This window comes from Sapajus apella, unplaced genomic scaffold, assembly GCF_009761245.1.
Source record: "Sapajus apella isolate SASKATOON/1434 unplaced genomic scaffold, GSC_monkey_1.0 scaffold51, whole genome shotgun sequence".
NCBI lineage: Eukaryota > Metazoa > Chordata > Mammalia > Primates > Cebidae > Sapajus > Sapajus apella.
In genome coordinates this window covers 8,559,661-8,582,037 of record NW_022436991.1, presented here as the reverse complement: position 1 = coordinate 8,582,037, position 22,377 = coordinate 8,559,661, and the positions used below count along the sequence as shown (strand labels likewise).

The window sequence follows — 22,377 nt, the reverse complement described above, 5'->3', positions numbered from 1 at the left end:
ACTTCACACTGCAGAGGCTTTTCTCTAGGCCAGACTTCCCACTGAGCACTTTACTTGTACAAGCACTTGGTGGAGGTGGCTGAGATTTGACTCCAGCCATCTGACTCCAGCGTTCTTAGCTTCTCTGCTGTGGATGTGAGTTGGGGATGGAGCAGTGGGCAACACCAGCCTGTTCACTGCTCTCAAGCTGGAGCTGGTCAATGTCCACCGGGAACCATAACTCCAAAGAAACCAGAATAGCTCCGCCATCCAGAAAAGGCCAGAAGCCCTGTGCTATGCTATGCAGGAGTCTTGACGTCCTCTTTCCAGGAAAACATGGGAGCTCTTTTTTTTTCTTTTTCCCCATTTATTTTATTGCATTTTAGGTTTTGGGGTACATGTGAAGAACATGCAAGATTGTTGCATAGGTACACACGTGGCAGTGTGATTTGCCTTTGAGTCAAAGTCTAGCTGGCAGGTACTGCCGTGGTGAGAATGAAAATGCAATTCTCAGTTGCATTCACACTGCAACTGAAAATGACTCTTTGGTTGGGTTTTGCAGAATTCCACATAGTTCTCTAACCACAGGTGCCAATTAAGTGTGAACTATTCTTTATAAGACACCCTATCTTGCATTTGGTATAAACAAGCTAGTCAGCAAGCTCAGGAAGGAAACGCTGCGGCGGGGGGTGGTTCCAGATGTTCCTCTGTGCCAGGCAGACTTACCATGAGGTCCTTTTGGAACTCCTCTTTCTGAGGGCCACCGCTGACGGATGACACATCTATGAGGACGCTGACTCTGGCCCCTTTGATGAGGCCAAATGCCTAAAACCAAAAAGGGAATTTGGAAACAGCCAGTGCAAGTCTGTGCGTCTCCTAAGGCCTGCACTGAGGGGCTCTGTGTGATGCAGTGATGTGAACACGTCCCTCACTCCTGACAAGCAGCAGCAGATGGAAACCCCATTTTATAAGGGAAAAAGAAAACCCAATGTCATGACTTCAGCTCTGGGCATGATCTGCTCTTATTTTGCGGCAGGCTATTCTTTATAAGTTTTTCCCCCTTGTATTTATTTATTTTTAATAATTTATTTTTATTTATTATTTTTATTTTATTTTATTTTATTTTGAGATGGAGTCTAGCTCTGTCACCTAGGCTGGAGTGCAGTGGCATGATCTCAGCTCACTGTAACCTCTGCTTCCCAGGTTCAAGTGATTCTCCTGCCTCAGCCTCCCGAGTAGCTGGGATTACAGGTGCCCACCGCCCACCACCACACCCAGCTAATCTTTGTATTTTTAGAAGCGACGGGGTTTCACTGTGTTGGCCAGGTTGGTCTCTAACTCCTGATGTCCTGATCTGCCCGCCTCGGCCTCCCAAAGTGCTGGGATTACAAGCATGAGCCAATGCTCCCGGCTTCCCTTATATTTATTGTCCAATCTTTTTTTTTTTTTTTTGAGACGGAGTTTCACTCATGTTACCCAGGCTGGAGTGCAATGGCGCGATCTCGGCTCACCGCAACCTCCGCCTCCTGGGTTCAGGCAATTCCCTGCCTCAGCCTCCTGAGTAGCTGGGATTACAGGCACGCGCCACCATGCCCAGCTAATGTTTTGTATTTTTAGCAGAGACGGGGTTTCACCATGTTGACCAGGATGGTCTCGATCTCTTGACTTCGTGATCCACCCGCCTCGGCCTCCCAAAGTGCTGGGATTACAGGCTTGAGCCACCGCGCCCGGCTATTGTCCAATCTTACGAATCTTATTGTCCATGCTCACTGAAGAAAATCTGGAGACTACAGAAAAACACCCTTTGTTTGAAGATACAAAGTTTGATAGCTATTTATATTAGCTTATCTGATTTAATTTCTCTATATCCTTATTTGTTTTTTGCCTGCTCTACCAATGAAAGACAGATGTGTTAAACTCGCCAGCTGCAATGATATCTCTGTGCATTTCTAATTATGTTCCTTCTTTCTTCTTTTTGAGATGGGGTCTTGCTATATTGCCCAGGCTGGTCTCGAACTCCTGGGCTCAAGCAACCGTGTGCCACCAGACCCAAGTTTCTAATTATGTTTCTAAATGCTATAACTCTACAGTTATTATTCCTTGACTTACAATGGGGCCACCTCCTGATAAACCCATCGTAAGTGGAAAAATCCTAAGTCGAACAGTCAAGTACTGTTTGCATTACTTGTTGATGCTGTTTGACTCTGCACATAAATGTTCATCTTGTTATAGCTGCACTGTGGATTGGAGCTTTCATTCATATGAAATTTATAGTTCTCTAGGGGCGGTAGGTTCCATTCGGTGCTTTTTGCCTTAAATCCTACTTTATTGGATATCTAATTTTCCTGTTCAATTCACTCTTCTGCTCTCAGAGAGTGTTTTACGTCTTCTCTCACACCTCCAGCACTCCCTTTCTGCACTCACCCAGCAAGTGATTTTGCCTCCAATTTTGCTGAGAAAACAGAAACAAATTGAAGAGAATCTTAAAAAATCTTTCCATGCAGAGTCTACCGACCTACCTGCCCATAGGCCCACACACTTCTTTCCAGTTACAATGCATCTAAAGCCAACCAGCAACAGTTTCTAGGCCAACGCTTTGACTTGCATTAATGGATCTTCTCTTGCTAAATAGGAACTCTGCTTCTGTGATCATCCCTTCTCCTGGATCATCCATTCCTGCTGATTGTACAGTTTCCATCACCATACAAACAGGTTATAATATCGCCCATCTTAAAAAAGAAATAGACCTCTCAGGATGCCACCTCTCCCTCCTGCTGTGGCTTCATTTCTCTACTCTCCATCTTAGCCACATGTCCTTATGTCCCGGGGACCCATTTAATTTAGCTTCTCGCCTTCCTATTCCTCTGAAACCACACATGTCAAGGTGATCGATGAGCTTTCTCTTGCCAAGCCCAAGGGTTAAATCCAAATTCTCAACTTTCTCAAACTCTGAGTAGCATATGGCACAGTTTGACTGTGTCAAGAATTTAACAAGTTAAAACACTTAGTACACGTGTCTTCCAGGACATCACATTCTCCCACTTATCCCTCTACTCACTGGCCAGACTTTCTTAATCTCCGTTCCTAGCTACCTCCTCCACCTAGTTCCAAAGTCTAAATACTGGCATGCCCTAGGAACCTGCTTCTGAAGGTGTGGGTCATGGGCCAACAGCATCACCATCCTCCAGCTTGGTAGAAATGCAGAGTCTCCGGTCCCACTCCAGGCTTACCTAATCAGAGTCTTTATTTTAACAAGAGCCTCCAGGTGTGCAGTGGCACGATCATAGCTCACTGGAGCCTGGAACTCCTGGGCTGAAGTGATCCTCCTGCCTCAGTCTTCTAAGTAGCTGGAACAATAGGTGTGTGCCACCACACCTGGCTATTTTTTATGTTTTGTGGAGATAGGGTCTTACTGTATTGCCCAGGCTGATCTCAAACTCCTGGCCTCAAGAGATCATCCAGCCTCGGCCTCCCAAAGAGCTGAGACTGCAGCCACAAGCCATCACACCCAGCCACTCTCTTCTTTACCCCAGGGTTTGCCAACTTTGGCACTATTGACATTTGGGCTGGATAATTATCTGTTGTAAGGAGCTGTCTTGTGCTTTACAGGATGGTGAGCAGCATCCCCAGTGGCTGCTAATCTAGATGTCGGTAACACCCCCTCTCCTCCAGCCATGACAATCAAAAATGTCTCCAGACATTGCCAACTGTCCCCTTGGGGCAAAATCACCCCCAGTGGAAAACCACTGTTCTGGGGTCGCTCCCTAAGTGATCTCAGTGTCATGCCTTTGAATATCATCTGAATGTGAATGATTATCTGAGGTCCATCTTCAAGCAGATTTCTCTTGGAACTTCAGAGCTGTGCCCCCAACATCCTGCTCCACTTGTCTGTCTGGATGTCTACTAAGTCCCTGAGGCTTCACACATCTAAAACAAGACCTCTTGGTTTTCCTCTTCAAATCTGTTCTCCCTCAGTCTTCCCCATCTCAGTAATTGCCATTCAACACCAGCCCAGGCGCTCTGGCCCCAAATCTATCCAATCCATTGACAAGTTCTGCTGGTCCTGCCTTCTAGCCGTGTGCTGAATCTACCATGTCTCATTCCATCAACACTAATGCTTGAGTCTAAGCCTCTGTTGTTCTCGCCCAGCGCGGTCTTCCTGTTTCCATTTCTACCCTCTGTGCAGTCAAGTTATGCAGCAGCCAGCGTGACTCTTTTGGAACTTGTCAGATCAGGTCACTCTCCTGCTGTATTAGAGACGTCACCTTTGGAATCAAGCCTTCCCTGACTTCAACCTGCTCATCTAACCTCGTCTCCTTTCTCCACAGAGCTCACTCTGTGCTTGCTACACTGGCCCATGTGCTGCTTCTGGAACTTGTTCCTGACCCAGGACTTTTGGACTTGCTGTCTCCTCTGCCTGGAACATTCTCCCCAAGATCTTGGCAGGGCTCACCCCTACACTTTCTTTTCTTTTTTTGAGACGGAGTTTCACTCTTGTAGCCCAGGCTGGTGTGCAGTGGCACAATTTTGGCTCGCTACAACCTCCGCCTTCAGGTTTCAAGCTATTCTCCTGCCTCAGCCTCCTGAGTAGCTAGGATTACCGGTGTCCACCACCACGCCCAGCTAATTTTTGTATTTTTAGTAAAGACAGGGTTTCATCATGTTAGCCAGGCCTGTCTTGAACTCCTGACCTCCTGATCCACCCTCCTCGGCCTTCTAAAATACTGGGATTACAGGTGTGAGCCACTGCGCCCGACCTGAGCTTTCTTTAGGTGCCTGTACAAATGCCTCCTCTTTAGAGTGGGTTTCCTCAACAATTCCATTTATTTGTTTGTTTATTTATTTTATTTTATTTTATTTCTGAGACAGAGTCTCGCTCTGTCTCCCAGGCTGGAGTGCAGTGGCATGATCTTGGCTTACTGCACTCTGCCTCCTGGGTTCAAGCGATACTCCTGCCTTAGCCTCCTGAATAGCTGGGATTACAGGCATGCACCACCATGCCTGGCTAATTTTTGTGTTTTTAGTAGAGATGGGGTTTTGGGATTTTGTCCAGGCTGGTCTCGAACTCCTGACCTCAAGTGATCTGCCTGCCTCGGCATCACAAAGTGCTGGGATTACAGGTGTGAGCCACTGTGCTCAGCCTCAACCATTCCATTTAAATAGTCCTTCTGTTCCACTCTCTGTTCCCTTACTCGGCTTTGTTTCTTTTTCTAGCACGTCAGCTCCATGAAGGCAGGACCTTAGTATTGGCCATGTTCCCCCCTCACTGCCCCTTCCGGCAGCGAACCATTCCTTCAACAAGTTCTGGTCATGTTGGTAGTCTCAATCCTAGAACAGTGCCTGATACACAACAATCACTCAATACATGTCCATTGAATTCATGACCCAAATATAGCACAAGGCTCTCTAGGGTATTGCCAATCTGGAGGCAAGAAGAAGTTGAAATCTAGAGCCAGTCTTATTTCTTTTACATTAAAAACAAGCTGCCATGAGGGCTTTACAGCTTTTGGAATTGAAAACATTCATTCCCTAAACCTAGTCATTGAAGTTCTAGACATTTATCCCATACAAATAACTGGACAAGTACATAAGAGGGAATTGGAGCCAAGAAATACCAGATATTCTCATTTTTCAAGAGAAGTCTGATAGCAGACATGAAAGTGAAATATCAGGATTTAAAAATCTTGGCAACTAATTTGAAAAATATTTACAACTAGGGAGCCCAGAATAGCACGGCTGTGCACCAGATTTGGCCTGCATACCACTAGTTTATAACGTCTCCTTTTATCCTCTGCAGGCACAGACCCAGAGAAGCGAGGCCACTTGCTAGGGCCTTAGTAGCAGGGCAGGGCAGGAATGGGGACCAGCGATGGTCTGTCATCATCCCAGGCTGCCCACCTCAATACCCATGGATCTGGTGAGCCGACTGACAGGTGATCACTTCCCTGGGATCCAATCTGGGCTGTAGATTACAGAGAAACTCTGTAGCTCAATCAGAAAGAAGTGACAGGAAGAAGGGGCTATCAATCCCCACCTACTTTGATAAAGGTGCCAGGATGGGGTGAGGGGGGTGGGTCAGTGAAACCAGCATTCCCTAGGCAGATGCCCATGGAGTATGGGAGGATTTCATCTCTCTGGAGTCTCTCTGCCTGTTACCATGGGCAACCAGAGGGGTCCAGCCATAGCTGCAGAAGTTGAGCATCTGCTGACCCGACTCGTCCAAGCGAGTGAAGGAGGTTCTGGGTCGGAGGTGTAGACCAGACCCCGGAATTGGCGGGACAGGCAGGTTTAGCACTACGTTGTTACTCACCCCACTGGTAACAACCAGCGGTTGGGTAGAGGTGGGGATTGGGAGTAGGGAGCATGACTTTCAGCATCGGCCTCTGCCAGGGTTTAAAGCAAGAGTTGAAGATTGTGCTTAAGGGTGGAAGCAAACAGGAAGCCAGAAAAGTGCCAGCTGGTGGTAATTAAGCTAAAACAAATAAGAAAGCAAATCAAAGGTTCATTTGCCCATGATCACTCTTCTACCCTTGGGTTCTGAGAAAAACATTTAATTAAAATTTTTTTTTTTTTTTAAGAGACAGGTCTTACTCTGCTGCGCAGGCTGGAGGGCAGTGGCGCAATCATGGCTCACTGCAGCCTTGAGCTCCCGGGATCAAGAGAGCCTCCTGTATCGGTCCCTCAAGTAGCTCAGACTACAGGTGTGCACCACTATGCCTGGTCCTTAATCAAACTTTTTTTTTTTTTTTTTTGAGACAGTGTCTCACTCTGTCACCCAGGCTGGAGGGCAGTGGCATGATCACGGCTCACTGCAACCTCCACCTCCTGAGTTCAAGTGATTTCCTGCCTCATTCTCCTGTGTAGCTGGAATTTACAGGCATGCACCACCATACCTGTCTAATTTTTTGTATTTTTAGTAGAGATGAGGTTTCACCATGTTGGCCAGGCTGGTCTCGAACTGCCAACCTTAGGTGATCTGCCTACCTAGGCCCTCCAATGTGCTGATTACAGGCATGAACCACCACGCCTGGCCCTTAATCAAACTTTTAAGAACAGTCATATCCAGATGATCAGCCTTAGTCTTCTAAATCTCACTGTGGGTCTGAAGTTAAATGCCTAGTGCACATCTTCATTCTCACCTGCCCAGCACCCATTCCCCCTTCTGGTAACAGTGCTCTGGCATTCCACATGCAACCATTTGTCTCCCTTTTTCAGTTCATGAGGGCTGGGGGGCTAATCCAGTCTCTTTCTACTTACCCCTGTTTTTTTTTTTTGTTTGTTTTTTTTTCCGCCCCGGAAGTGAGTACTAGTTTTAGGCCTAGCCAGATAGTATATTTCATCTCCTTAGCTATGATGATTGGTGTAAATTGGTCAATGAGAGTCAATCCCAGGATTTGGAAGGTGTGCAGGGAACAGGAAGTGAGGTCCCCTTCAACTGGAGTTGCTGATCGCCACCTTCCTACGCCTGAGAGAGAGGTCCCAAAAATAAAACCAATTCAGAGGAAAGCAGAGAACCACAGGCAAAGAAGTGACATCATCTGAGCACCTGGATCCAGCTGTGGCTGGGGTTTTCATTCACATAGGTTAATGCCTTTTTTAGCATAAGCCAATTTACATTGGAGGTCTACCATTTGTAACTGAAAGGGTTCTAATAAGTACAGATGGGATGAGTGAAAGGGGCCAAAGAATGAAATCTATGTCTGTTACCTTCTTGCTGTTTTCTGTGAGCCACTGAATTCTCTGTTGATAGAGTTCAATAGTGCTGTGAAGACATCAGAAAGACTCATCACCCACGGCCAGCGTCATCACTGAGCAACAGCCACTTACTTACACAGAAGGCAGCTATGGATTTTTTTTTTTTTTTTTTTATGTGCATAGGGTCTTGGAAGGTGGTGGTGCACCTTTTAAGTGTGCTGTAGGGCACACCTGTATTCCTGGCTATTCGGGAGGACGATGAGGGAGGATCACTTGAGGCCAGGAGTTCAAGACCAGCTTGGGCAACCTAGCAAAACCCTGTCTCTACAAAAAATAAAAAAATGTGCTGGGTATGGTGGTGCACGCCTGTAGTTCCAGCTACTCAGAAGGCTGAGGTGGGAGGATCACTTGAGCTCAGGAGTTCAAGGCTGCATGGGGTTATGATTTTTCCATTGCACTCAAGCCTGGGCAAAATCGAGCAAAGACAAAACTGAAGATATTTGTTTGCCAGGGACTAGGTATAAGGGGATTGTGAAAGGGATGGAGTATATAGGTGCTGCTCTATTGGTGACACAGGGCACATGATAAATGACAATGGTTTGGTGGATCAAGGGGTGAGCTGCCCCATGAGGGCAGGTCTGTGAAGGATGGGGGAGGGTGTTCTTATGAGGAAGGTGGAAGACCACCCTTGCACTTGCTCAAATCTGTGTCTTCTCAGAGGAAATTGTTCCTAGTCTCCTGGAAACTGACCATAAAGGCACAACAGAGGCAGTTCGGCAATCTACTGGATCAATTAACAAAAAATTTAGTTTCTGAAGCGTAGCCTGGGGAACTTCTTGAACTTGCCTATTGCAAGCCATTCCTATGACTGGCTGGAGACTAGCATATAACAGCGCACCAGGTAAGGACTCAATCACTTGAATTTGATTGACTTGTTCTCACTGGGGGCAGGTGAGATTTGGGGGCTTAGAGAGGGACAAAAAAGGTCTTTGGATATGAGATCATGGGGCAGTGGGTGGGTAGTAGAGTCATAAGGAATACATGAGTTATGAATAGAGCTAAGAGGATGAGCTTTATTTTTACTTCTCATTATTATTTGAGACAGGGTCTCACTCTGTTGCCCAGGCTGGAGGGCAGTGGTGCAATCATGGCTCACAGCAGTCTTAGCCTCCCTTGGCTTAGGTGACCCTTTCACCTCAGCCTTTTTTTTTTTTTTTTTTTTTTGAGACAGGGTTTCACCATGTTGGCTAGTCTCGAACTCCTGGCCTCAAGTGATCCACCCACCTCGGCATCCCAAAGTGCTGGGATTACAGGCGTGAGCAACCGCGCCTGGCCTCACCTCAGCCCTTAAGTATCTGGAACTATAGGTACATACTACTATACCTGGCTAATTTTTGTATTTTTTGTAGAGTTGGGATTTCATCATTTTTCCCAGGCTGGTTTTGAACTCCTGAACGGAAGCGATCCCCCCGCCTTGACCTCCCAAAGTGTTGCAATTACAGGCATGAGCCACTGCGACCAGCTAAGGATGAGGTTTAAATGGATTTAAAAATAAAACATGTTTGTGTTTGAGATTCAGCTCTGCCATCTACTAGCTGTGTGGCCTTGGACAGGTGTGGTAACCTTTCTGAGCCCCAGTTTCACCATCTTCAACATGAAGGTAACAACAGGATTCTATCCAAGTCAATGTGATAAAAGTCAATTTGCTGAAAGCCAATCCTCTGAAAATCAGAACATTCTTTAAAATGCTGGATTCACAATTAAAACTAATAAACCAAAATATTGCAGATTTCTTTGAAACCTGTTTAAGCTTCCACCTAATAAAAGTTACTATAAATTCTGCAGTTAAATGATTTTGAGAAATTTGACCAATTGGTCATTCCACGAATGGCCACTTAGCAATTGACTTTTGGTTAGCTGGCTTGAGAGTGACACAGTGTTTTGAGTTATTTTAAGGATTAAATAAAATAATACATGCAGCCCTTAGCAGAACTTCTGACACATTAATACATATTCATCATTGTTATAAATGTTCAAGAAACCTTAGGCAAACAGTAATCACATATCACAGATTGCTACAGCTGGAATGGAATCATTTTTTTTTTTTTTTTTTTTTTTTTTTGGGACGGAGTTTTGCTCTTGTTACCCAGGCTGGAGTGCAATGGCGCGATCTCGGCTCACCGCAACCTCTGCCTCCTGGGTTCAGGCAATTCTCCTGCCTCAGCCTCCTGAGTAGCTGGGACTACAGGCACGCGCCACCATGCCCAGCTAATTTTTTTGCAGTTTTAGTAGAGACGGGGTTTCACCATGTTGACCAGGATGGTCTCAATCTCTTGACCTCGTGATCCACCCGCCTCGGCCTCCCAAAGTGCTGGGATTACAGGCTTGAGCCACCGTGCCCGGCCTTGGAATAGAATCTTAAGTATTATTCTGTCTACTGATCAAGTAGTCTACTTATGAAGAGATGTTTGTGTGTGTATATTTATTTGTGTGTATGCATATTGATGCGGTTGGCTGCGTCCCAACGCAAATCTCATCTTGAATTGTAGCTCCCATGATTCCCACGTGTTGTGGGAACTCGGTGGGAGATAACTGAATCATGGGGACAGATTCCCCCCCATACTGTTCTCATGGTAGTGACTAAGTCTCACGAGATCTGATGGTTTTATAAGGGGAAACCCCTTTCTCATGATTCTCATTCTGTCTTTGCTGGCTGCAGAGAGAGATTAGGGTATCCCTTTGTTCTTCCTTCATCTTTCGCCATGATTATGAGGCCTCCCCAGCCATGTGGAACTGTGAGTCCATTAAACCTCTTTCTTCTATAAATTGCCCAGTCTCGGGTATGTCTCTATCAGCAGCATGAAAATGGACTAATATACATGTGCTATCAAAATCTGGTTTAGGAGTAGGGATGCATGTTTGGGCATATATTTGCAAAGGTATAAATGCAATCAATTTGACATTGAAAATCATTGAGACAGGGTCCCACTCTATTGCCCAAGGTCCCACAGAGATTGCTGTTTGAACCAAGTTACTTCCAGGCTACTGAGATGACATAATTCTTTTTTTTTTTTTTGAGAGAGAGTTTCACTTTTACTGCCCAGGCTGGAGTGCAATGGCATGATCTTGGCTCACTGCAACCTCCACCTCCCGAGTTCAAACAATTCTCCTACTTCAGACTCCTGAGTAGGTGGGCTTACAGGTGCCTACCACCACACCTGGCTGATTTTTTTTTTTTTTTTTTTTTTTTTTTTAGTAGAGACAGGATTTCACCATGTTGGCCAGGCTGGTTTTGAACTCCTGACCTCAAGTGATCCACCTGCCTCCACTTCCCAAAGTGCTGGGATTACAGGCGGGAGCCACCATGCCTGAACTGAAATGACATAATTCTTGAGCTCTGGGGTATTGGGAGGGCACTGAGAAATGTACTTACTCAGAAAGCTTTGACTCAAAGTGGCGGATGATCTGGGTGGAGAAACGTATTTTCTGCACGACATTGGTGCCCTCCTCCCTGAAGAAGCAAAGCTTTATGAGGGGGTCTCATAAGGTCCCAGGGAGCTGCGTGTGTCACTGCAGCTATGGGAATATGGGGAACAGCTTCAGACTTACAGCACTGCTGTGCCCTGGCTTATCAGGTCAGCCAAGGTGAGTTTCTGACACTTTAAACTGTGAGCTGAAAGCCAGTCTTCAGCGTCCTCCCAATCTGAAGACTGGGTCTCGCTCCCCTGCAGCCTCTGCAAGATAAAAGCCAGAGTCAGAGAAGTGGAAAGAGAGGGGAGGAAGAGGACACCCTAGGTTCCCTTCACATAGATACCCAATGGGTGCCAACTTGGACTCAGCCTATCTTCTTTAGTTTGTTTTTTTCTTTTGAGATGGAATTTTGCTCTTCTCACCCAGGCTGGAGTGCAGTGGCATGATCTTGGCTCACTCCAACTTCTGCCTCCTGGGTTCAAGCAATTCTCCTGCCTCAGCCTCCTAAGTAGCTGGGATTACAAGTGTGTGCCACCATACTTGGCTAATTTTTGTATTTTTATTAGAGATGGGGTTTTGGGATTTTGGCCAGGCTGGTCTCGAACTCCTGACCTCAAGTGATCCACCTGCCTCAGCCTTCCAAAGTGCTGGGATTACAGGTGTGAGCCACTGCACCCGACCTCCTGGTTTGTTTGTTTTAGAGACAGGGTCTCGCTCTGTCACTCAGGCTGGAGTTCTGTGGTGTAATCATAGCTCACTGCAGCTTAGAAGTTCTAGGCTCGAGTGACCTTGCCTTAAATTCTATGCCTGAGGCCTGCTCTGCCCTCTGTCTCAAAGGGAAATTAGCAAGTGTTGAAGTGTGAAAAACACTCTCATAATTACTGTAAACACTTAGCACTTATTACATGATAAGCACTTTCCATATATTAACTCATTTAATTTTACAAAGTAGGTTCCATTATGATAACCCTATCTAGCTGACCTGGGAACTGAGGTACAGATAATTGAGGCAATCAGTCCAAGGTCATCACGCTAAAAAGTGGCAGATGTGGAATTCAAACCCAGGCTGTAAAGCTCAAGTCACGCTTCTAACCCTGGCACTAGGTTGTCCCTCTAAGCTAGTACCAAACTGTGACCATCTCCATGAAGGAGTGAGGATTGACGGGCAAGATTACTTTCTCATTATGTGATTCTATGCTAACAAATGTCCTGCCCTTGAAAGGCACCACCTAAAATGATAGGTTCCTGTCTCATACCTAAAGAAACACTGCTCTCTGTCTCACGAACACTAGATGTCACTCTTCTCACCTTTCAGACTCAATCATCTCCCTGGTTGGAAACAGTGAGCATGGTAGATTTTTTTTCTTTTGAGACAGGGTCTCACTTTATTGCCCAGGCTGCAGTGCAGTGCCACAATCTCAGCTCACTGCCACAATCTCAGCCCACTGCAGCCTCGCCCTCCCAGACTCAAGTGATCCTCCTTCCTCGGCTTCCCCAGCAACTGGGACTACAGGCACATGATGCCACAGCTCGCTAATTTGTGTATTTTTTTGGTGGAAACGGTTTCATCAGGTTGCCCAGACTGGCCTCAAACTCCTGGACTCAAGCGATCCTCCCATCTAGGCCTCCCAAAGTGCTGAGATTATAGATGTGAGCTACTGTGCTTGGTGAACATGGGAGACTTAATAATTCACCTTTCTTCCATCTTTGTTGCCTTTGAAATGATATTTTAGGACACAGATTTTGTATTATTCATACTTGAAGATACACTATTAAACATATTATAGATTTTGACTTTAGGCCATGCTGACTATGTAACTCAACTAGTCCCTTTGCATAGAGAATGGTAAGATTTTCCTGTTGGAGCAATCCTTTCCCTCTCCTTCAGGTTCATCTGCAAGGCAAAGGGGGCTCCAGCTGTGGCTGATAAATACAAGAATGATCCTGTGCACACCTGGAAAGTCATGCATTTTGATAGAAAATTAGAGGAAAGTTCATCAACCTCTGAACTCATTACAGAACCTCTTCAGAGTCTCAAAACTCTATCGACCTTTCCTCATCTCCTTTAATTAAACTTGCTTTCCTGTAAGTGCCAGAACTTAAGGAAATCATGAGCATTTTTCTGATTGTTTAGTCGCCAGCATTATAGCGGTACTGTTTTTGACTATCATTTCAGAGTTATCATATTTAAACTCTAGGGTGGATTAGGTACATGGTTGTGCACTAGCCTTTCTTGAACATGGCAACCACTGATTGCATGGTTTCCATGGTAGAATGAGTTCTGAGTTCTAGACAATCCACTCACCCTCTTGGGAGGGCACATTGAAGGTCAGTCTAAAATCTTAGTTTGGTTAGAGGTTCATTCTCCTGTCATACCACTTTTGCTCCATTAGCACTTCCTGAAACAGATTTCTGAATCTAGATTTCAGGGAATCTCAAAAACAAAGAAAATCTCAGGAAGGGTAATTTTAGAATCCAATGCCTTAGACTTCAGGCCTTGGTAACATGATCAGAGTCTTCACATACTCCTGCACATTTAGTGACATGGCCAAATAGGCTATAAAATTTCTATAAACACTACAGAGATTCTTCAGTCATTTCTAAAGGCAGAGGATTAGAGATAAGTGCTTAATTAATCCTTTTTCAGTCCTAGGATCCTATGAGAAGAAAGAAATCCTCATAATTTAACACGTTCTGTGTTCCCTGAATGACTTATAGCATCACGACCCAGTTAAAATGCCATGGTCTTTACCAGTAAGTCCTGTGTCTGGTTAACATGTGTAACCAGTAATCCATTGTCCAAATTTTGACCAAGTCCATCCATGTTCTTCTAGTTTAGTGGCTTCTTTGAATCTCTGCCAGTGTTTCTCCTAATGCTGCAAAACATAAAGTGATCTGATCAATGCCTCAGCACTGGGCATCGGTTTGACACCCCCAGTGCCTCCTCTCTTTACCCTAGTTCCTACGAGGATTCTAGAAACATTTTTTTTTTCTGTGCAGTAACTGAGAAAAGTTCCTGCAGAGTCCTGATAAAATGTGGACTCCAGTTTCATGAGATATTTTATTATTTAGATAATTAAAGCCCTCAGGTAGCTATAAGGAGTCAATGACCATTTACCCAGTCTCACCCTCAGCTCCCATGAGCAAAATGCTGTTGCTGTTTTCATTTGCAAAATCAGAGAACTATGCTTACCAGTGGTTTTCCAGGAACATATTTTCTTGACCATGGAAGATAGGACTAGTTTGTATAGCCATTACAAAAGTACCCAATGCTTATTTTCCCAAAGAAGAAAAGAACACTGCCAGGCATGGTGGCTTACACCTGTAATCCCTGAACTTTGGGAGGCAGAGGTGGGCGGATCACTTGGCGTCAGGAGTCGGAGACCAGCCTGGCCAACATGGTGAAACCCTGTCTCTCCTAAAAATACAAAACTTAGCCAGGTGTGTCGGCACATGCCTGTAATCCCAGCTACTCGGGAGGCTGAGGCAGGAGAATTGCTTGCACCCAGGAGACAGAGGTTGCAGTGGGCCTCAAGATAGCACTGTTGCACTCCAGCCTGGGCAAACAAGCGAGACTCTATCTTAAAAAAAAAAAAAAAAAAGAATACCAGAAAACAGGATAAATGTGGCATATACAGACAATAGTTTTGGGGGGGTATAGTATATTCGGCACAATGTTTTTTTTACCTTTTTAAATTAATTATTATTATTTTTTGAGATAGGGTCTCACTCAGTTGCCCAGGCTGGAGTACAGTGGCCCAATCATGGCTCACTGTAGCTTTGACTTTCCAGGCTCAAGCAATCCTCCCACTGCAGCCTCCCAAGTAGCTGGGACTACAGGCACAAGCCACCATGTCCAGCTAATTTATTCTGTTTATTATAGAGACAGGGTCTACTATGTTGCCTTGAATGGTCTCGAACTCTTGGGCTCAAGTGATCCTCCCACCTAGGCTGGGATTAGAGGTGTGAGTCACTATGCCCAGCCATTTTAAAAATCTTACAGACAACGTCTTCCTCTGTCACCTAGGCTGGAGTAAAGTGGTGCTAACGTAACTCATGGCAGCCTCGAACTCCTGGCCTCAAGGGATCCTCCTTAGTCTCCCTAAATCATGGGATTATAGGAGTGACCCACTGTGCCCAGCCAACCCTTCTTTAATTCATTCATTCAATAAATACTTATTGAACACCTGCCAGGTATCAGGCACTGTGTTTGGTGCTTAGGATACAATGGTGAATGAGATAAAGCCTTCTCAATGTCAACATTTTGACTCTTGGAGGGGATCATTCTTTGCTGTGGGGGCCATCCTATGCATTGTAGGATGTTTAGCAGCATCCTGGTCTCTACCTATTAGCTCTCAGTAGCATCCCTCCTCACTTTTTCCCAATGTGACAACCAGAAATGTCTCCAGACCATTCCTCAATGTCTCACGGACAGCAAAACTGTCCCTAGTTGTGAACCGCTAAGATAGACGTTGTCCTTGTCCTCCCAGTGCTTGTGTTCTAGAGGGGGAGACTGATATTAAAACATTAAATAAGATAATTACACATTGTGGAAAGTGCTGAAGGAAGTAAAAGGATGATAGAAAGCAATCACGGGGCAAGGCACGGTAGCTCACACCTGTAATCCCAGCACTTTAGGAGGCTGAGGCAGGAGGATCACTTGAGGCCAGGAGTTCGAGATCACCCTGGGCAACTCAGCGAGATTCCATCTCAAAAAACAAATTAAAGACATATTAGCCATATGTGGTAGTGTGTGGCTGAAGTCCCAGCTATTTGGGAGGCTGAGGCAGGAGGATCGCTTGAGATCAGGAGTTCAAGGCTGCAGTGAACTACGATCATGCCACTGCGCTCAATCCTGGGTGACAGAGGGAGATCCTGTCTCTAAAAAATAAACAAAAATCTACATCAAAATCTAATGTGACACCTGCTTTTCTCTCTCCTGCTTAAAACTGATCAAAGCCTTCTCTTTATTTCTAGGATGGAGACTGAGATCCCTCAGATTGCATCTGAGGGCCCCAGGGTCTGGTTGCTCCCACCTACCCCTGTAGATTTCCCACTTCACAACTGCCTGCATCTGTGTTCCACAAGGGCCTCCCTTTCCAGTTCCTGGAATTATCTATACTTCCTGTAACCACAGGGCCTTTTCATGTGCTGCTGTCTTTGCTCTAGACCTTCTCCCCTACCTTTGACATTTCAGCGCAAATATCACTTCCTCCGGGAAATCTCCAGCATCCCATTCTATATCAGGTTCCTTTGTTTTATACAGACTTTCATAGAACTGTGCTTTTTTAGGGCACATATCTTAATTTGGAATCATACATTCACTAGTGGGATTTTAAAAAATTTGTGTGTCTCCCCCTTACATGGCAATTTACATGAGAGCAGGGACTGGCAAATACTCAATAAATATTTCGAAGGGAAGGTGAAGGGCCAGAAGGAGGCGAGAGACTGCCTTTTTTTTTTCTTTTTTTTTGAGACGGAGTTTCACTTATGTTACCCAGGCTGGAGTGCAATGGCGTGTTTTTTTTTTTTTGAGATGGAGTCTCGCTCTTGTCACCCAGGCTGGAGTGCAGTGGTTTGATCTTGGCTCACTTCAACCTTCACCTCCTAGGTTCAAGTGATTCTCTTGCCTCAGCCTCCCACATAGCTGGGATTACAGGTGCCTGCCACCATGCCTAGCTGATTTTTGTATTTTTAGTAGAGATGGGATTTTACCATGTTGGCCATGCTGGTCTCAAACTCTTGACTTCAGGTGATCCGCCCACCTTGGCCTCCCAAAGTGCTGGGATTATAAGCGTGAGCCACCACACTCAGCCTGCCTTGTTTCTTGAATTTCTAATTATATATCTTAGGGATGTGTGAGACCTGACTTTCTGCTCTTGGGTTCCATGAGACATCCTGTTTCTTAGAATTCTCTACCTTTTTTTGCTTCAGCTAGCTCCTTTAGCTTTCTGTTATTTTCAACCAAAAAATACCAGCTAAGACACAGCAAGCAAGAGACTCTGAATAAAGTTGCAGCTTACACATTAGAGTGTGTGTTCTTGTGAAATCATTAAATTAAATTAAATTAAATAACGGTTCAGCAACTTGCTTTTCTCTTTCAGGTCTTTAATCTTTTATTCAGAGGATGCTTTGTTTTCTGGGAAGCACCAGGATAATATGGCGATGCTTAAAAAAAAAACAAAACTGACTTTACTTCAGCAAGCTTTTCTGAGAGACTAATGGCAGAGACTGTTGAAATACAAATGCCTCATGAACACCGGCTGCCCCGTAGTAGCTACCTTCCCTCTTTCCAGCCAGTGATTAACAGCTTTTAATGAATTCAGAGGACTGCACCACTAGATTTTGGGGTGAGTGGTGCAGGCTGATGAAGAAGGGGTTGAACTGCTTAAAAATAACAAACAAAATGGTGCCCCAGAGAGAGCACAAGGCCGGGTACAGTGGCTCATGCCTGCAATCCCAGCACATTGGGAAACCGAGGCAGGGGAATTGATTGAGCCCAGGAGTTCGAGATTAGCCTAGCCAATACAGGGAGACCCCATCTCTGAAAAAACAAAATTACAAAAATTAGTTGGGCATGGTGGTGTGCACCTGTAGTCCCAGCTACTAGGGAAGATGGGGTGGGAGGATCACTTGAACCCAGGAGGTTGAGGCTGCAGTGAGCCGTGATTGCATTGCTGCACTCCAGCCTGGGTGATCAAGTAAGAGTCTGTCTCAAACAAAGAGTACTGAACCTTTGGTTTCTTCATCTTTAGAATGGGATGGGGATAACAGTAACTGACTTGCCTTCTTCAATGCCAGTATCAGGAGGATCAAATGAAATTGAGAAGGTAGAAGTGCTTTGTGAAATATGAAGTACTAGAAAAATGTAGAATACCATAAAATATGGGCTGCATCTTCAGGTACTTCAGCATACGACATGAAAACAATCATGTGTTTCATGAACATTTATAGGGCACTCACTGTGTGCCAGAGAGAATGGGTGGTGGGGAGACAGACATGAACAGGACACAGCCCTTTCCCTCAGGCCTTTGCTCAAATGAAATCTTATTAGAGAGGTGAGTACCTTAACTCAAACAGCACCTCCTCCACCTGGCTTTATCTTTCCCCACAGCATGTTTCACTACATATATTCACTGATTTACTTATAAGTAAATAAGTCTCTACTGAAAATACAAAAAATTAGCCAGGCGTGGTGGCAGGAGCTGGTAATCTCAGCTATGTGGAAGGCTGAGGCAGAAGAATCACTTGAACCTGGGGGATGGAGGTTGCAGCGAGCTGAGATTGGCACCACTGCATTCCAGCCTGGGTGACAGACTGAGACTCTGTCTCAAAAAAGAAAAGAAAATAAACTTCAGCTAACTTTCTGGCTTATTAACAGCTGGATCTAGGATTCTCCTAAATACATTTTTTTGGGTCTCACAGTGTCTCACTCTGTTACCCAGGCTGGAGTGCAGTGGCATGAGCATGGCTCACTGCAGCTTTGACCTCTGGGGCTCAAGTGATCCTCATACCTCAGTCTCATGTGCAGCTGGGACCACAGTCGCATGTCCCCATGCCTGGCTAATTTTTTGATTTTTTGTAGAGATGGGGGGGGTGTGTCTCACTCTGTTGTCCAGGCTGGTCTTGAACTCCTGGACTCAAGCAATCCTCCCGCCTCAGCCTGTCAAAGTGCTAGGATTACAGGCATGTGCACAGTTTTCTTCTAAATATTAATCCAGGATAAAGCTATGCCCAGGGTTTGTATTTTTTACAGCAAATGACCTCTTGCCTCCACCCAATCTATTCTAGAATGCTGCCGGAATGATTTTCCCAGCATGCAGAACTGTTCATTTCTCTACCTACCTGGAACCCCACCATGGCTCCTCAGAGCCCTGGGACAACCAAGCTGGACTTTCTTGGCAAGGCAATTATTCCTTGAGGATCCGCTCCTCTCCACCTCATCTCTCAGCCTTCTCTGCTCCCGGGCAACCCCTTCGGACACACACCTTACTATTTCACACCCCGCTTTGCTCAAACTTTGCCCCTTTTGTCTGACAAGAAGACTCAAGGAGTCTTTCCTGAACCCCATTCGCTGTCCCCAACCTCCCAGGGGGGAAACCATCCCCCCTGCGGAAATCCTCCTGTCTGTGACACTTCGCTTGGTCATATGGAGTTGTAATGGCCTGTCTCCAAGACTGGCCCCACGACTTCCTTGTCTACGGGCACCCCCAGCATTTAGTCCAATGCTTGGCATGTAGGGAGTGGATGCTTCACACCCCAGGCTCCCTCAATCTTCTCACTCAGTCCAGATCTTAGTATCTGGGCCTCCCTGAGCCCCTCTGTTACCACCCCTGTCCACCCTTGCGATGCTCACCCTCACCGGATTTCTTCATTTATTTCTCCTCTTCTGGGAGAAGGGCCCCTTGGCACTCTAGGGCCTTCCTTGCTTCTCCTGGTTCGCACTTCTGGTTTCTCCAAGCTTCTCCAAGCAACTCAGCAGTGAAGCTTGCCCTGCGGGGATGTGTTAGCTGGTCTCCAAGGTAACAGACTGCACCACTATAGCTCGGGGTAGGGAAAGGGAAAACTTTCCTCACCCCAGGGAAGAAGTCACTGCTGTATTGTTGATAACCACCTCTCCCAGGCCACTCTGCTTTTCTCTGCCCTCACAAAAACCTGGAAGCAGGATTTAGACCTCTTTTTAAATTTCAGAACCTCTCAGGGCAGAACTATGGTTTATGCCGGTAGAGGCCTCGTGCCTGTGGCCTTCCTGTGCTAGGAACTGAGGAAAGATTCCAGAGAACTCTGCTATGTGTGTGAAATGTGGTAACTCTCTTCCTCCTCAGATTCCCAGAATCCCCTGAACACATTCCCTCGGAGAGATCAGACAGTCCCCTATTCCTACCAGGTCCAGCCCCACCTAAACCTGGTAATACAGCCAAGCTCAGTGGTCTCTTCGCATCAGAAGAGATCATCTGCCACTGTGGTTCCTAAGCCCTAGCCCATGAGAATCACCTGGATTGTTTGCTAATAAAACATTCCAATTCAGGAGATTGATTCAGAACTGTGATAAGGTGTGGGAGTGTGAATGTTTAACAATGGCCCCAGGTGATTATGATGTACTAGTCCTTGGTCCATAGCTGGGAACCTCTCTAACCCCTTCCTTTTATAGTGGTCAAGAGAGACGAAGGGGTATACCCAGTCAACCAACTTGTAAGTCGCTAAAGGATCTGCACTTAGTTTTTCGTATTCAGGTAATTTCTCAAATTAGTTTCACTTTCTGAGAGTTTTATAAACTTTTACGTTTTATAAGTTAGAACATGAGGTTGGGTGGTGGCTCATGTCTGTAATCCCAGCACTTTGGGAGGCTAAGGTGGGAGGATTGCTTGAAGCCAGAAGTTTGAGATCAGCTTGGGCAACACAGTGAGACTCTGTCTCTACAAAAATAAAATAAAAATTTGTGGGGTGCAGTGGCTTGTGCCTATAGTCCCAGCTACTTGGAAGGCTGAGGTGGGAGGATCACTTGAGCCCAAGAATTCAAGGCTACAGTGAGCTATGATCCACCATTGCTCTGCAGCCTGGGCTACAGAGCAAGACCCTGTCTCAAAAAAAAAAAAAAAAAAAAAAAAGAACATATGAAACCTGTGGCAGTAATCATAAGGAAGGGAACTCCTTCAGATGCTGACCCCAGCAGCCGTGCCTATAGGCCAGGTCAGAAACAATCAATGTCCTCAAAATACAAACTGCTTGTCAACCACTGGTCACTGAGCAGAGTAATCAGGGGTTGAGAGCTCCATGTATATAAGTCCACGGCATTTGTTATGTGGCCAGCACCAACAAGGCAGAAAATGAGGAATATCAGAAAGAGGTAAGGAGGTCACAAGGGGCTGTGAGCCACCAATGGCTACTCTGTGAACAAGAGATGAGGGTCCTTGTGCCCACCTTGATGGAAATTTTGGGTGGAAGGGGCTGGCTAGCTTTGACATACCATTTTTTTTAGACATGGAAGCTCCAGTCTACCACCCTCTCACCTTTCTTTGCTTCCTGGATACATGGGTTTTCAACACTGAGCATAGAAGTCAAGTCCAACACTAGAACCTCTTTGTTTTTGCTTTCTTCTACTTGAGCCTATACGACACACACATTCTGGATAGATTCTCTGCCAGGTGGATAAAGCAGAGTAAGGCTTTCAGGGTTTAAGACCCATCAAGAGGAAAGCTGTGTGGGCACCATCTTTCTTGGCTCCCCTCAAGATGCAGATCATGATGGCACCTATGGAAAGCGTCAGACCACAACAGGCATTTCTCCTACCGTAGGCTTTTGGAAATGGATAAGGGCCAATTCATTTCTGGTCTTTTATTTAGGAGCTCTAGCCTGGTCCCATTACCCAGGAGTATGGTGGGATATATATTTCAGATATTAATTTGTGTTTTGCTTTCTTTTTTCCTCCATTTCAAACCAGGAGCAGGTGCTTTTGGTTGGGTTGAGAAGCAGTAGCCTGAAGTAACTGTTTTTTCTGTCTTTTGTAAAAGCCCAAGCTAACGAAAAGATTAAAGTGACATGCCAAAGCAGGGGAGGTGAGGAATGTGTTTAATGTCATGAGGAAAGTGGGAGTGTAAAGATTATTTCAGTTAAAAGAGACAGAAACCTAACTCAAACCAGTTTAAGGAAAAAAGGGAATTTATTTGCTTAAATAACACAAGAATCCAGGGATAGTTGTAGCTTCAGACATGACTTGATCCAAAAGCTAAAGTGATGTTAACAGACCTGTCTTCCTTCCTCAGCTTCCTTTCTTCTAGGATGGCTTGATCAGGAGGCTCCTCAGGTGTGGCTGCCAGCAGTACCAAACGCTTCCCCTACAACTTAGCAACTCGAAGAGAAGACCACCTCTGTCCAGGAGTTCCAGCAAAGTCCCAGGCTGGTCACATGCCATGCTAATTTCTGAACCTGTCCCTATGACTCCAGCCAAGCATGGCTGCTGTGTTGAGCTCTGAAGCCAGAAGGTGAAATCGGCCCCATGAAACCACATGAAGGTAGGAAAAAAGTGATTTTCCAAAAAGGAGGACCCTTTTTTTTGAAACCAAAGGGACCGTGGTACTAGGCAAACATGCCTCTCAGGAAAGCCAAAGGGGAGATGATATTCTCCCAGACAGATTTTTAAAAATCAGAGATCTAAAAATCAGAGGAAGTAGAGACTTGTTCCGTGTTTGGTAGCAATCCTTTGGTAAGATGGCAATATCTAAGAGAAAGTGG

The 22,377-nt window shown here is 45.5% G+C and overlaps 1 protein-coding gene across 8 annotated transcripts in view; it reads right to left on the bottom strand.

Moving 5' to 3' along the window:
• VWA3A (von Willebrand factor A domain containing 3A) overlaps positions 1-20,481 on the bottom strand; it is a 68,694-nt gene extending 48,213 nt beyond the window's left edge. For 2 of the 8 annotated variants that reach the window (XM_032242904.1, XM_032242909.1), the window contains exons 1-6: positions 19,508-20,480; positions 13,898-14,021; positions 11,284-11,408; positions 11,108-11,185; positions 7,687-7,741; positions 706-804 (exon numbers count right to left, since the gene is read on the bottom strand). In XM_032242904.1, the coding sequence (XP_032098795.1) occupies positions 706-804; positions 7,687-7,741; positions 11,108-11,185; positions 11,284-11,408; positions 13,898-13,969 (429 nt within the window). In that variant the 5' untranslated portion in view covers positions 13,970-14,021; positions 19,508-20,480. Of the gene's footprint in view, positions 1-705; positions 805-7,686; positions 7,742-11,107; positions 11,186-11,283; positions 11,409-13,897; positions 14,022-19,501 lie in introns of those variants that run through there. The other 6 variants (XM_032242906.1, XM_032242905.1, XM_032242907.1 and 3 more) reach the window with 6 other exon arrangements.
• Positions 20,482-22,377: the final 1,896 nt, after the last annotated feature.